The 13,397-nt window shown below is 35.9% G+C and overlaps 2 protein-coding genes across 5 annotated transcripts; one reads left to right on the top strand and one right to left on the bottom strand.

Annotated features, from left to right (window-relative positions):
• Positions 1–895: 895 nt before the first annotated feature.
• On the bottom strand, positions 896–7,219 carry LOC124296758 (neural Wiskott-Aldrich syndrome protein-like). Its single transcript, XM_046747100.1, has 6 exons — positions 6,978–7,219; positions 5,761–6,041; positions 5,309–5,605; positions 4,879–5,191; positions 4,471–4,785; positions 896–4,210 (listed from the first exon to the last, which is right to left on the bottom strand). The coding sequence occupies exons 1-6, from the start codon at positions 7,071–7,073 to the stop codon at positions 3,959–3,961; spliced, it is 1,554 nt and encodes a 517-aa protein (XP_046603056.1). The 5' UTR covers positions 7,074–7,219; the 3' UTR covers positions 896–3,958.
• A 1,119-nt stretch (positions 7,220–8,338) lies between these two features.
• LOC124296757 (ralBP1-associated Eps domain-containing protein 2) lies at positions 8,339–13,336 on the top strand. Of its 4 annotated transcripts, XM_046747096.1 has the most exons (6): positions 8,341–8,705; positions 9,325–10,289; positions 10,395–10,609; positions 11,235–11,299; positions 11,384–11,579; positions 11,856–13,336. In XM_046747096.1, exons 1-6 carry the CDS (start codon positions 8,553–8,555, stop codon positions 12,035–12,037), a joined length of 1,776 nt encoding a protein of 591 aa, XP_046603052.1. In that variant the 5' UTR covers positions 8,341–8,552; the 3' UTR covers positions 12,038–13,336. The 4 variants fall into 4 exon arrangements, with proteins under 4 accessions (XP_046603053.1, XP_046603054.1, XP_046603052.1 ...); XM_046747097.1 differs by having other exon boundaries at positions 8,339–8,705; positions 9,325–10,609; positions 11,836–11,990; XM_046747098.1 differs by having other exon boundaries at positions 8,340–8,705; positions 9,325–10,609; positions 11,828–11,990.
• Positions 13,337–13,397: the final 61 nt, after the last annotated feature.

Consider the following 13,397-nt stretch of genomic DNA (forward strand, 5'->3'; position numbering starts at 1 on the left):
TTACCACGTATCATATATCATTGTCCCGAGTAAATTAGGAGGAACTTTATCCCGCGTGCTGACGAAGCTTCGATTGACGCTCGTAAAATTTACGTTTTCCATGCAATTAACAATATAAAAATGGGAATATTATGAAGCGGGTTTCTTATCGTATACGCAAAATAGCTTACAATTAATGTTCTCATTCGGTTAATCGTAGTATTTTTCATAGTCAAAAGATTCGGGGACCCGCACTGACTGCAACGTCAACTTTTCGACCACTAACAAAACAAATGCGCAATGAAGACGACGGGATCGCAAGTCATTTGTTGAATTCCGAACTGGTAATGCGTACGAAATGAGCTTACATGAGGCGGGATAACGCAATAATCATCAATTTAAATATACCTTTATACAAAGTAAACCAAAACTCGGAACATCGAGTAGTCCTCATCGGCCGACGATACGAGCACTTCTGTTCTCTATTTTCCCTCGCTACTAATTGTAAACGCTACTCCTGCTGCCTCGGCGGCACTTAGAAGTACTTGTTTGGAAAATCTCCCATGCCGGTCTACAGTCGCGAAGGATATTAATATAATTGACTGCTTGGTTTATAATTAATAAAATAGTACATTTGAATCCCTGATACCATAATGAAAGAAATTATGTTCACCTTTACTATGGAGAATGTGCCGCAAAAATGCAACTTGCAGGTTGAACGAAATTCAAATAACAGCCCTCCATTCTTGACTAGTTACTGTAATTCACCGAAACGAGACGGTTCCTTTAATCTTTCCCGTAATAATACACTGTCAACAAATGCGACATCCGAAAATACAGTTTCCAATAAGGTTTTGTTTCGAAGGTGTACATGTACGTACATGCGAATGTGCGCATACAACAATATGACTAATTTATGTTTTTAATAACCGTTAAGATTTTTTATTATGCTATAGTATAACAAATAACAATATTAATTACATACTTCATACTATATGTATACTTTCGTTTATATACTGCCGATTACAATACTTCATAGACATTGTTTAATTATTGCTGCTTGGAGTGCGTGTTAAAATCTGGAACTCGCAATCAGTGGCAACTTTATCACTCATGCCTGTACACATTGGAAGAAAATTTCCAAATGCATTTAATATACTTCTCATGGAGAAAGACTAACCGTTTTAGCACGTCAAAGCGGCAGTAAACGAATATGACAATGTATATCAACAATTGTCCACGGCTGTATAATCCATTTTCAATGAAAATATTAAACTGAAAATGGATAACATGCAATAATTAATAATATTAATAATGTTGGGTGTAATAGAAGCCGTATTATCACCAGAATATGCATCAGTTTTTTTCAATATAGAAACGAAACAAATTATTGGATCATTTTACATTTCCATTTTCATATTACTATTATTATTATTGTTATTATTATTTTTTATCGTCAATTTTTTTTAAATTATATACATTTACTCTTCTTTCCTCGATATCAATAATAGTTTGACAACAAAAATACAATAATCAATAAACGTAAACATCGTATTCGAAAAAATGTGCGATCTCTGTCTTGTGACTTGAATTCTTCCACATTTGTAGCAAAAATATTTCCAATCCGATCTGTACATCCTTTGTACACAGTCACCGTCATTGCCCTAACATACAAATTTTATTTTCAAATTCAGTGCTAAATAAATTATGTGAATTTCACACTAGACTTCCTAACGCTGTTAATACTTCTACGATATTATGCAACAATGTCAGTTTGTTATTTCTTTGTATATTTATATAGGTCCGAAGTATTTTAAATGTTTCACTAGTGCAAGAGTTCCAATATAGATTACGAATCGTAAAACTATTTAATGGAATGAGTTTTCATTTTCATTGCCTTTAACTATATAATTTATTAACTACGTTTCATTAATGTTAACAAGTATATTACAATACAAGTATTGTATTCTATGTTAAAGATAGTTGTCAGAACCATAATCGAGCTCGAAAATTTCTTATTTTTAGTAAGTGTATCATACATTATGTCTAATTCATTTTTGATCTTTCAGATATTACTTTGATTTACTATCGTGCAACATCAGATACAATACATCAATGACTCTTTCCATTCTCTGACGCTGATGTAATATATTTGGCTAAATGATTTTCATCAAAAGATCTACGATTGACAGTATTTCCAAGATTATGAATCGACAATAAAACTTCTCTGGCACAGGGTGTAGGCAGTAACGCTTGGGTAGAGGGAATCAGGCGAGACGTGGAGACTTCACTTCTTAGAAAAGCATTTTGTCAGTAATCGACTGATATTTTTTCAACGCTAGACATAAATAATAGCTCGTTATTGTAAAATTATAACGAAAATTTTTGTAAGCAATCGTCGTTTAGTAAAGAATATAACATAATTGTTATTAAAATATCTTATCTTGTGTGTAACCAGGATCTTCGCAAAAAAAATTATGACTCATGCCTATGACTTATAGCCGTAATACAAATGTGTACAGTTATATACTGTTGGAACTCTTAAGGGAATTGAATCGTACCCAATATCCAAGGAACCGTAAAGGGAATTCAGATTGGCCCAATTTCACATCCTTTGCATTCTTCATTGGTCTAATTTACATTTCACCCCTTTTTCCTTGGTGCTCCATTTCTTGGACACTCTTTTTTCACTAGAAACGAATCACAGCAAATTTGGGATAAGAACGCATTTGGATGCTTAAGAATTTCAGTACATATTCATGCACGGTTCTATACAGCTTAAATCATTAGATTTATGAGTGGTTAGCAGAAACTAAATACCTCGTGGGACCTTTAAACTGCTATCTGAATTTGAAACAGAATGTATCAAAAATTATGACTCAACGTACTAACTGAAACCGTATTGAAGCACGTAAGTATTGAAATTTGTAAACAACAAAATCCAATCGTATTCCATACAGTCCTAATTCCGTATATTGGTATACCACAATTGATACATTTACAGTACGTCAAACCGTACTCATTTTCAAGAGGGTTACCTATACGGTATTATAAGGACATGTATCTATCTAGCAAGGAATTCTCAAGAGAAACAATACTATAAAAAAAATTTATTTGAAATTGATATTTCTGCTGTCCACTTATTATTTGTTCAAAACTGTTATCTGATCATTTCAAACATTGAAAGCAAATATTGATAAATGTCTAGTTATTGGACTCTGTAAATATCCAAAACAGAAGAAACTGTTCGATTAATGCGTAACAGAAATATTTTTTTATATATCGTGTGTTGAAAGAAAGTACAAGGAAGGAAGTGTTTTTATCACCACGCCATGTTGAATATCTTATCACTATAGTCAGACTTTAGGAAATATTCAAAATGTATTTAACCATGCACAACGTTTCATATTTCAATTCAAATAGTTAACTTTAAATATAACGAACCTGTCATATTATAGCTTAAAAATACAATAAATTAATTTCTATGCATGAGACTGCAAACCATTAGTGCGCAGTAGTTTCACTTTATTCCATTTCTGAACCATACTCCAGCTGAAAAAGGGTGCTGCATGAAAGATTAAAGTATATAAATAAAATAATTGACCATTAACACTCGCATCTCGTTTTCAGCATCTCTGAAACTTAGGGACTCACTTACATGTTTACTTTATGAAACACAATAATAAATTCATTTTTATACTAAAAATACCGTAATCAATACGAAAAATATCAGTATCAAAAGGAAGCACCTCTCTAACATACTTAAATTTTTAAGCACTCAGCACCCTTTCAGAAAAAAATAGTTCTTACATTGCTTTCAATTACCTAGTATAATTGCTTGGGAAAAAAAAAAAAGAAAAACTTTTGTTTTCAACTTATTTTCATCTAGTAAATAATAAGCCAGGTACTCGTAGGACCTGCACATTAAATCATCGATCTTTACAAATACCTTTTTAGTGTTGCAGACAAAAGTAACTATTCAATCGTCCCAGTCATCACCACTGGTCTCACTCGTTGAATCGTCACTGTCGCTATCACTGTGTATTACACGCGATCTTTCTGCTAGGGCCCTAGTTAAAGCTCCAGCTAAACTATTCTGTATGATTGGAGACGGGGCAGATTTTGGTTGATTTGCAACCGACTTCAACTCGACTCCCTGGCGTATCTGACTCAACAGATTACCTCTAGTATCGTCAGCCAAATTTGGCTTGGGCTCAACTTTGTCCACCTTCTGCAATATAAAAGTAAATCGAGTTACGAAAGTATATGGATATGAAAACATTTTAAATGAAATTTCGAAATTGAATTCATTTAAACACGGATTATCCCAATTGCAGCTATGCTGAAAATTAATGAAAATTATAAATAAATCAAAAGTTTGCTCAGATACATCTTATGTGCATTAAATATTTTCGGATTTACGAAATAAAAATTGATCACATAACGTATATCATCAAATTTAAAAAAACAAATTTGAAACGGTCATCGTACCTTGAGCGTTGTACCACTTCTGATTGCATCGAGCAAAGCATTTCTGGTATCAGGTAATCCACCATTGTTATTAGTGGCATTACTGTTTATTGTCTCATTATCCATCTCTGTTAATTGCGGTATCGGAGGTGCAGGAGGAGGAGGTATGTTTGTGGACATTGGAGGAGGAGGTGGTGGTGGAGGACATGGTGGTGATGTCACAGAAGATGCAACAGGGCGAGCCGGCAAAGGCCGATGAGCAGGAGGGGCATTAGGTGGTGGAGGTGGTGCAGCAGTTCTTGAAGGTGGCAAAGGCGGAGCACTACGAGGCTGATTCTGAAATGATCATAATAAATTAAAGCATGACTGATGTACTTAAAAGATAACTCGGATATTAGTATAGTTTTTCCTAACATTATGGCAACGCACACTACTTATTGGAGGTCCGGGACTAACTGGAACAGTGCGAGCCGGAACTGGAGGTGGAGGTCCTAATCCTGTCGGTGCTGGCGGCGGTGGTGGTTGATTGCCTTGTATACTCGAAGGTGGTATTATAGCTGCTTTAACAGCATTTATGCCCCCATGGCATTCGATGAAGTCATAGATGAACTCTCGCGTCTTTCGATCTCTCAGCTGATCATCCGAAACACCTGCTGTGTCGAAAAACTGCTTTAATTGCGGATCTACGGATTCCAATTCTAAACCTTTACTGTTCACATTCCAACCCATGTGTGCCACATGTCTGTAACAGGTAATATTACACAATTAATATATTTCTCGAGAGAAAATTTGTATTACGCAAATTTCTTTATAGTGTCATGGTTGAAAGCGCAATACTCTCAATAAATTAAAATCATACCGAAAGTTTGAGGGGGAACCTATGTCCGCCTTTGTCAATCTTCTCTTTGGATCCTTGTCCTGTTTATGGTTCTTAGCTTTGTACATCGAACTACTGGACACGCTTCTATTGACAGTAGCGGATGATGAAGAGCCATTTGATATGTCTGTTGAACTTCCAGTGCTGAAACCTACAGCTGAGGTATTGCTGTGGCTCTTTTTTGGCAACGTTAGCGAATGATGAGAATCGGCATTAATTCGTGACTTTCTTTCTTGTCTTCTTTGCCTCTTAGCATTAAGCTTTTCGAGAATTATCGACCTTTGATGTAAGGAAAGGAAATTATTATCAAACCATCGACAATAATGAACGATTGTAACATATATAAAATTAGACTGTATGTTACTTCATAGCAAAACATGTTGTGCCATAATCTTGACTTCTTATTGCGGTTTTAGAGAAAAAGCGATTAATACCTCAATATGATTGCATCTGTTTCGCTGGCAAAATTAAAAGCAGTCATAGAATCTTCGCCCTCGAATGTGTGAAAATGGGACATGGGAGCTTTGTAATCCATTGAATTATAGACTTCATGTTCCCACAGCATTGCGTTTCTTCGCAGACAATACAGCCTAAAAAAGTAACTGCGTCTTGGATTATCTTTAATGAGTGTTATTACACCAGTATCTCTTTTTATCCAATCCCTATGTGATGGAGACTCAGTTACGTATAGTTGTATCACACCAGCTGCAAGGCACTGAAATAGCAAAACATACCGTTAGCTACACAATTGTCTCACATGTTGTGACAAAAATACGACAAATGAGTCATAAGCAAAACAACACGACCAAATATTAGTTTGAATAGAAATATTAACCATTTGTTTCAAACAATTAAAAGCGTGCTTGCCTCGTCTCGACTAAAATTAGATGCAATTACTGACCGCTGATGTGAAATGTGAAGATATGGAATTTACAATTATGTTATAATTATGATCTAATTGTATAGTATATCGCTTAAATATGAAAAAAACTTATGAAGGTTCCCAATGGCCTATATGTTGAAATAAGTGTGTTATATGAAAAATGTTACAAAATACTCTGTTATCAAATGAAATATGATAATGCTTTATAATCTTAAGCCAGAAATTGATAACATTCCTGTCATAGCAGTATATGCTTGAAATATTGTGATAAGCAGACAGAACTTCTTGCAAAATCACAGATTATGTGTAAAATAATGATCATCCATTGATTATATGACTTCAAGCATTTTAAATTTACCCAACATATACGGTAATTATAATGACAATCCAATAAATGGCAACTGAAATTTAGAATAACTAAAACATAAAATCGAAAGTCTAACTAACAGATGTTAGTTTACATCTAAATTCTATATGGACCATTTACTGCTTCAAAAATAATAAATTTGTAATGTCAACAAGGTGGAGTCTGCGAATAATCATACAACATAGAATGTTGTCATAGATCAGAGAATACAGTATATTCAATAAGTAATAGTGTTTTGAAAAACTTTCACGTATTAGACAGGAACTTCTAAATTAGGCAATCTTTGGTTCTAAACACGTAGGTAGACAACGATTGCCTGTAGCTTTAAATATAGGTCAGTATCAGTTAGCAATGAAAGGATATTGACAAAGGTAGTGATGACAAATTTGACAAGTTCACACCTGACATCGGTTCCCAATAAGCTTGAAGACTTCCTGGTTTTCTTCCTTCGAGAGAAGGATGGACCCTCTGTGCTCGTTCAAGCGTCCAGATTTCATTTTCGACAAAAAATATTATACACGTTTAGGTTATGGACGTAGCGATATCCACGGCTCCAGAAGTTCCATTCGATTCCCAGACGGCCCAGGGCACTGGCACGTAAATCACCGTAGAATTGATTGCGGATTTTGCATTTTTGCCCGCTTACAACCGCCTATCCGTGAGTAAGCCTTCACCGTATACCGAAAGCAACACCACCCACGAAGGTATCTCAACAGGAAGCGAGAGTGACGCTTGATGACATTTTCTTGCATCCGGTTCGATGAGCATTGTCTTTTTTTCCTTTCGCGGATACATAACCTATTTTTAATAAACAAGATTTAAGTACACACGAACGAACGGGTGGATAAAGAGTAGTCATCCACTTATACGCGACTCTAGTGAGTCATTAACCACGATCACAGGTAATTGGCAATGAATTCTAATAGGGGTCAAAATCAGGCCTGTCAGTTGAACGTATGTACAAAGTGAGACTGCACTGCCCGTCACTGTCTACGTATAACCACATCAACACTTTGATATTACATTGTTAACACTTATCCGCAATCGGAAAGTATTCAAGACATTTCTAGCAAGTGTGCAGAAATTTATTATTGAATAACTGTGGCGCAAACCACGTAATTCGCTGAAGTATACACAGAGAATTCTGCTAGCAAACGTCAATTTCACGGATCATTACTGCCGTAGTAGACCTGTAAAACTCCCATCCTTCCGAGGCGTGTCTCTAACTGATAGGCAGCAGGCAAACAATTTATCCCAACTGGGTCATCCTTACAAGCTACGTTTTCTTCTTGTGAATCGGTTTTATCTCCTCGTTTGACACGCGCGCTAAATCAACCCATGAATTCGATATTCGACGTTATTCGATGGTGCAGTTTGCATGATCTGTGATCGTAGAAGATCAACTGCTTATTGTATTTCGATGAAGAGAAATGAAAAAGACAACTTCGTACGCACAGGCGCTACCATCGCAGTAGTTACGTATAATTGCAAATGAGACAGTAGCGTATTCATAGGACAAGATAATAACAGGAATAGGAATCGAGATGATTCCTTTGTTTATCTAACGGTCGATAACTATGCTCTTCAATCTTCAATGAAAGGTACTACACGTCAAACATTCATTGAAGAACAGCACTATCGTTCAGCTTGAGTAAAAAATTGAGATGACGTCATTATTGGTATTGTAGTGCCGGTAAAGAAGAAACTCAGGAAAAATTTACGCGTGCGCGAATTCAACAAAGACGGACAATCCTTGATCAAGTTATTCAATGTTTGAGCGTACGTCAAACCGACGAATATGGCGAATGTGCCTGTATGCCCGTTTACGTGGGGTGTAGCTAGTAAATCGTAAAATGAATGACCAGTGTCATTTATCTTGCTTGGATATACCGTATTAGAATAATGTCACCTTAACCGTATCATGCTTAGGTGGTACAATATTCCGCGAATAACTAAACTAACGTTAATTTGACAAGATGGAGGATCCACAGCTGACCGAAGAGGAACACGATCTTTACGGAGAGACTTTCAACTGTTTTCGCAAAGACCCTGACATTGATGAGGTCCCAATCGCCAAAGTCAGTCAACTTGTACGCACCACTCACATACCGCGCCGAATTGCCAAAAAGGTATAAAATTTAGCATACCATTTAAACATCACGTTCCCAGTTCTAAATCATTACTGTGTACCACTATCAATTCTCAATAATTCGAACTAATGTTATTCCACTCAATGAATCGTGATTAGGATGTTTCTTTTTTAATTCTTTCCCAGCTCAATCGGAGCAAGTGTTTATATGCAATCACATATCATCCAAGGGGGCGTGTACCTTTCACTGCTGTTTAACATGTAATTCAACAAAACGGAGCACACAGTTGATCTCGCAATGTTTCTGATTAAACTTTATACTTCAATTCTGTGCTACTTTCGTAGGGGTAATCGCATTCGCTATAGTCTGAATTTATTTTAAGAACTGTTGCATATAAATTTATTTCTGTCACTCATCTGAAAAACTTTACTAGGAATTGTGACACTGTGCTAGAATGTTTGGAATTGCCAAATACTGTTCACATAATTGAATTTTGAAATATCCGAAATATAATTTTCAAACCCAAAGTTGTTTTAGCATTAGATTAGAAAATAAATATTTAGGAATGCTCTTCAGCATACATAGATTTAATGATTGACCGAAATATTGTATATGTACTGATGATTCTTATTTGTAAAATTAATTCCGTTGATGATAGGTGATGGAAATATGTGGAACAACAAAAGGTAGCAGTCATGTAAATAGAAAGCAATTTTATTCGATTCTAAAATTGATAGCAGCCTATCAACATGGACTGGAAATCACACCTGACTTGCTATCAAGTTCTTTAAAATTAGACCTACCTTCATTCTACTGGCCCTACGGAGCTGTATTAGCTGCTGGAAAAAATGAAGATGTACTTTCTAGTACTAGTGAAAGTGAGAGCGAGGTTGAGTCTCCGAGGGAAAAGGGGTGCAGTACGGATTCACCCACCCCAACGAATAGCGTGATCCAAGAGCGTGGTGAATTAGCTATGGGAGGTGAAACTATACTCGATTCCACTGGAAGCGGATGGCAAGGCCTCCTTGTTTCAGAAGAACAAAGACAGCTCCTCGGGACTGAAGAAGAAAGTTCCGAACGACACAGTAGTGATGATGGAGATGGCGATGGCGAAGGATCGAGTTTTCCCCCTAAAAGAGTTTGGGTCATTAATAAGGAGCAGCGTGAATACTACAGTGCCCAATTTGCCCAACTGCAGCCAGACCCTGAGGGCTTAGTAGCCGGATCTGTAGCTCGTACTTTTTTTGAGAAATCAAAATTGCCAGTAGCCGAGTTGAGACGCATTTGGCAACTAGCTGACGTCACTAGAGATGGAGCTTTGAGTCTCCAAGAATTTTATGCGGCTATGCATCTGGTCGTTTTACGAAGACATCATGTTCCTTTACCAGACGTGTTACCTCCTACACTTGCACCTCCCATGCCAGCTTCAGCTCCAGATCCAGCCCCAGTTCCTGCTCCACTTCCACTTCCAGTTCAAGTTACAGCTCCGGTTCCAGTATCAGCTGTTCCAAAACCACCTCATCCCAGTCCACCAAATAATACAAAAGAAAAAAGCAAAGCGTGGACGAAATTTGTCGACTCTCCCACTGGGACCAGTGGGTCCCTTGCTAGTCCAGGCCCAAAGTTGGTTAATTTTGATTTTCAAAAGGCCGCAGTCGAAAGAGATCCTAAAATTTTACACCCTGTTCCTTTACGACTTACACCCGAAGCTTCTGTTCTTGCATCTAGCGGAGGGAGCAATAATAGCAATGGAAGCACGCTAGGTGATGACGAAAACCAAGCCTCATCCATTACGCTTGTGCAAAGGCCTCAAGCTAAGAAACCTATTTCAGCTCCTGAAGAAACCATCATAAGCACTCCTAAAAAAGAACCACCTCCTCCACCTCCGCCCAGACCATATAGAACACATGCTAGAAGTTCTAGCCTTGATCTCAACAAATTAGGTATGTAAATTATTTTGACTCTGATCCAGAGTTTTATAACTATTTTTCCCTAAGGTTTACGTTTAAAATAAGTACAGCTAGTTCAAACCAAGATAAGTAGGGGGCATTGTTACACAAGTTGAGTGAAATATTGTTTGTCGTGACTCATTTTTTCTGTACTAGAGAGCATTTACCTATGTAACCTTGCTATTTGTGGTATATGCATTTACAGTTCAAGAATATCAGAATTCCTGCATAAATTTATTAGAAAATGTTTTCTGAGAAATTTTTCGAGACCAAGTGGATACGCAAGTACGTACGGACAGAAATAGCCGTTGTAAAATGAGCTAATTGTGATTATCACCTCGTTCATGTGACGTAATAAGGCCACGGCGTATTGTTTGACAGGGCATATTGTTTACTGATATCTGTACACATAAAAGTGATATTGAATACATAAAATCTGTGGTAGTCTAATAATAAGATGCATACATTATTTCAGTACGTGTCACAGTCTTGGGAGTATTTTTATTCTATTTACATATTCGTTTATCACTTGAAAGCACTGCATTGCTGTATATAAATAATAGTACTTGATGAATCCATCCTTCCAACTGACTCACCTTGTGGTTTGGAATTGTTTTAGGAAAAAACGGACAGAATTTTTTGGGAGCACCACCACTTGTACCGCCAAGAGTATCACCTGGAATTGTAAGACTTCAGACTAAATATTTTATTCATATTTACTTGAATTTGACAACGTTATTGAATTCTAATCCAAATTATTATAAATAGACTTCACCAAAAAAACTAGTGGGGCAAAAAAGTGAAGTTGAGAACCAGAAAACTGACAGTCAAAAGAAAGGCTTTGTTGCTGACTTCTCCCATTTTTCATCAAGGAGTGAAAGTAGTCACAACAAGGACAATTCTCAGACACAACAATTTGCTGGAATATGTGGAGCGTTTCAAATATATCGAAAGCCAAGTCCAAGTAAGAACATTTAATTCAATATTTCAACTGTATTATGCCATATTTGTAGAAACATTTATTGAGAACAAATATACAAATAGAGTCGATGCACAAATCTAAGTTGACTTAGTGATGTAAGCATCATATAATTTTGAATAGATCGAATAATTTTCAGTATCGATTCTCACTGGTTGGTTGAGTCTCCAGTGATAAAACGATTACTTGTGGCATGATTTATTCTATTTCTGAGATCTTTACATAATATATAGTCCGTTAGCAATGCGTCGATTGTCGTAGAGCGAGAAGGTGTTGAAGATGATGGAACAAGGGAAGAAGGGAGCGAAGAAACAAGGTTAACGCTGCAAGAGTTACGGGAAAAGAATGCAGAATTGAAACTAGTATGCGAAGAGTTGACAGTTGAATTAGCTGCTGTTCTTCAAGAAAAAATTAATTTACGTGCAAAGCTGTTACAGACCTGATCTTTTCATCGTTCTGTCCTTAGGTGTTCTTATTCATTGATTATTCTAGCCAATCATCATTATCTCCTACTGTTGCGATTTATTTTTATTTCTATCCTGCCTGTATTTAGTGTATCACGCCACACAGTTCATGATCATTTCTATTTTGTTACTTTATTTATGAAGAAATAATTGTATTTTACCAAATATTGAAGGGATTATTGTTTAGTCATCTTGAACATCAGTCACCCAGTGAAACGATTATTGTTGTTTATTGGAAAAGATGTGAATATAGCCATGATATTACTGTATTTATGCTGAATTTATTATCTGGTATGTCAAGTCATGATAAAACTATGTGATTTATTATGAAAGAAAACTGTTATTATTTAATCATGTATCAAAGTCGTGAACAAAAATGTGAAATTTATTTGTAATAATTAATTTAGGTTGCAAAATACTGACAATGACGCTTTATTCGTGCATCATAATGATCGACTGTGTAAAATTATGGAACTCTAATATTTAAAGAAAGGGTGTCTAAAAATCAAACCAAACGACATATGTAGTCTAGTATGCTCTATTCTATTTTTTATTGCTGTATTATGTTAATAATATCCTGCTAGTTTAAAGTTATGCTTGAGAGTCATACCACATAAGATCAATCTTATTTTATCAAATTGTACATATTGATATACTTCGTGTTTTATGTATAGTTTCGAGGAAGAAATTAAGCTCGTTTATTTGCAGCCACATTTTCAATATTTCACAGCTAAAACAGTCATTCAAGATCACATTTTTGACCAGCATATTTAAATTTCGAGTTCGACTTCGTGAAATCATAGTTTATAGCGCCTAACAGTAATTGACAATGGTACCTGAAGTTTCAAAATTAGAGTTGTAACCAAGAAAACCGGAGAGACTAAATTGTGTTTCATTAGGTTTTTATATGCAATGATATAAAAGTAGCATCTGATTTACAAGTGTCAGTAAGTTCACTTGATCCATTGTGTATCATAAAATTCTTCAGCAACGGCATCAAAGAATTATCGTTATTGAATAAGAGTGAATAAGAGTTCGTGCCATAGAGTGATCTTTTATTGACATTGTTTTAATTGGCGGCTAAATTACTGGTTCCTTATCTTGTTACAGATACGAAAGCAATGGTCTCGTGTAAATTAGAAAAAAAAGTTCAATAGCATATGACGTATATCAAGAAACAGTAACCGATATATTTGTCGATACTAGCCATGAAAATGCATTTTTGTAATTGTATAAATTAAACACAGTGTGTAAAGAATATAAAAACTATTCCCAGAATGTCACGACTCTGCTCCGTGACCAATATCATTTCCTATTCCTGTAAACTTGAAATTTTGTT

The sequence above is a fragment of the Neodiprion virginianus genome, chromosome 1 (assembly GCF_021901495.1).
Source record: "Neodiprion virginianus isolate iyNeoVirg1 chromosome 1, iyNeoVirg1.1, whole genome shotgun sequence".
NCBI lineage: Eukaryota > Metazoa > Arthropoda > Insecta > Hymenoptera > Diprionidae > Neodiprion > Neodiprion virginianus.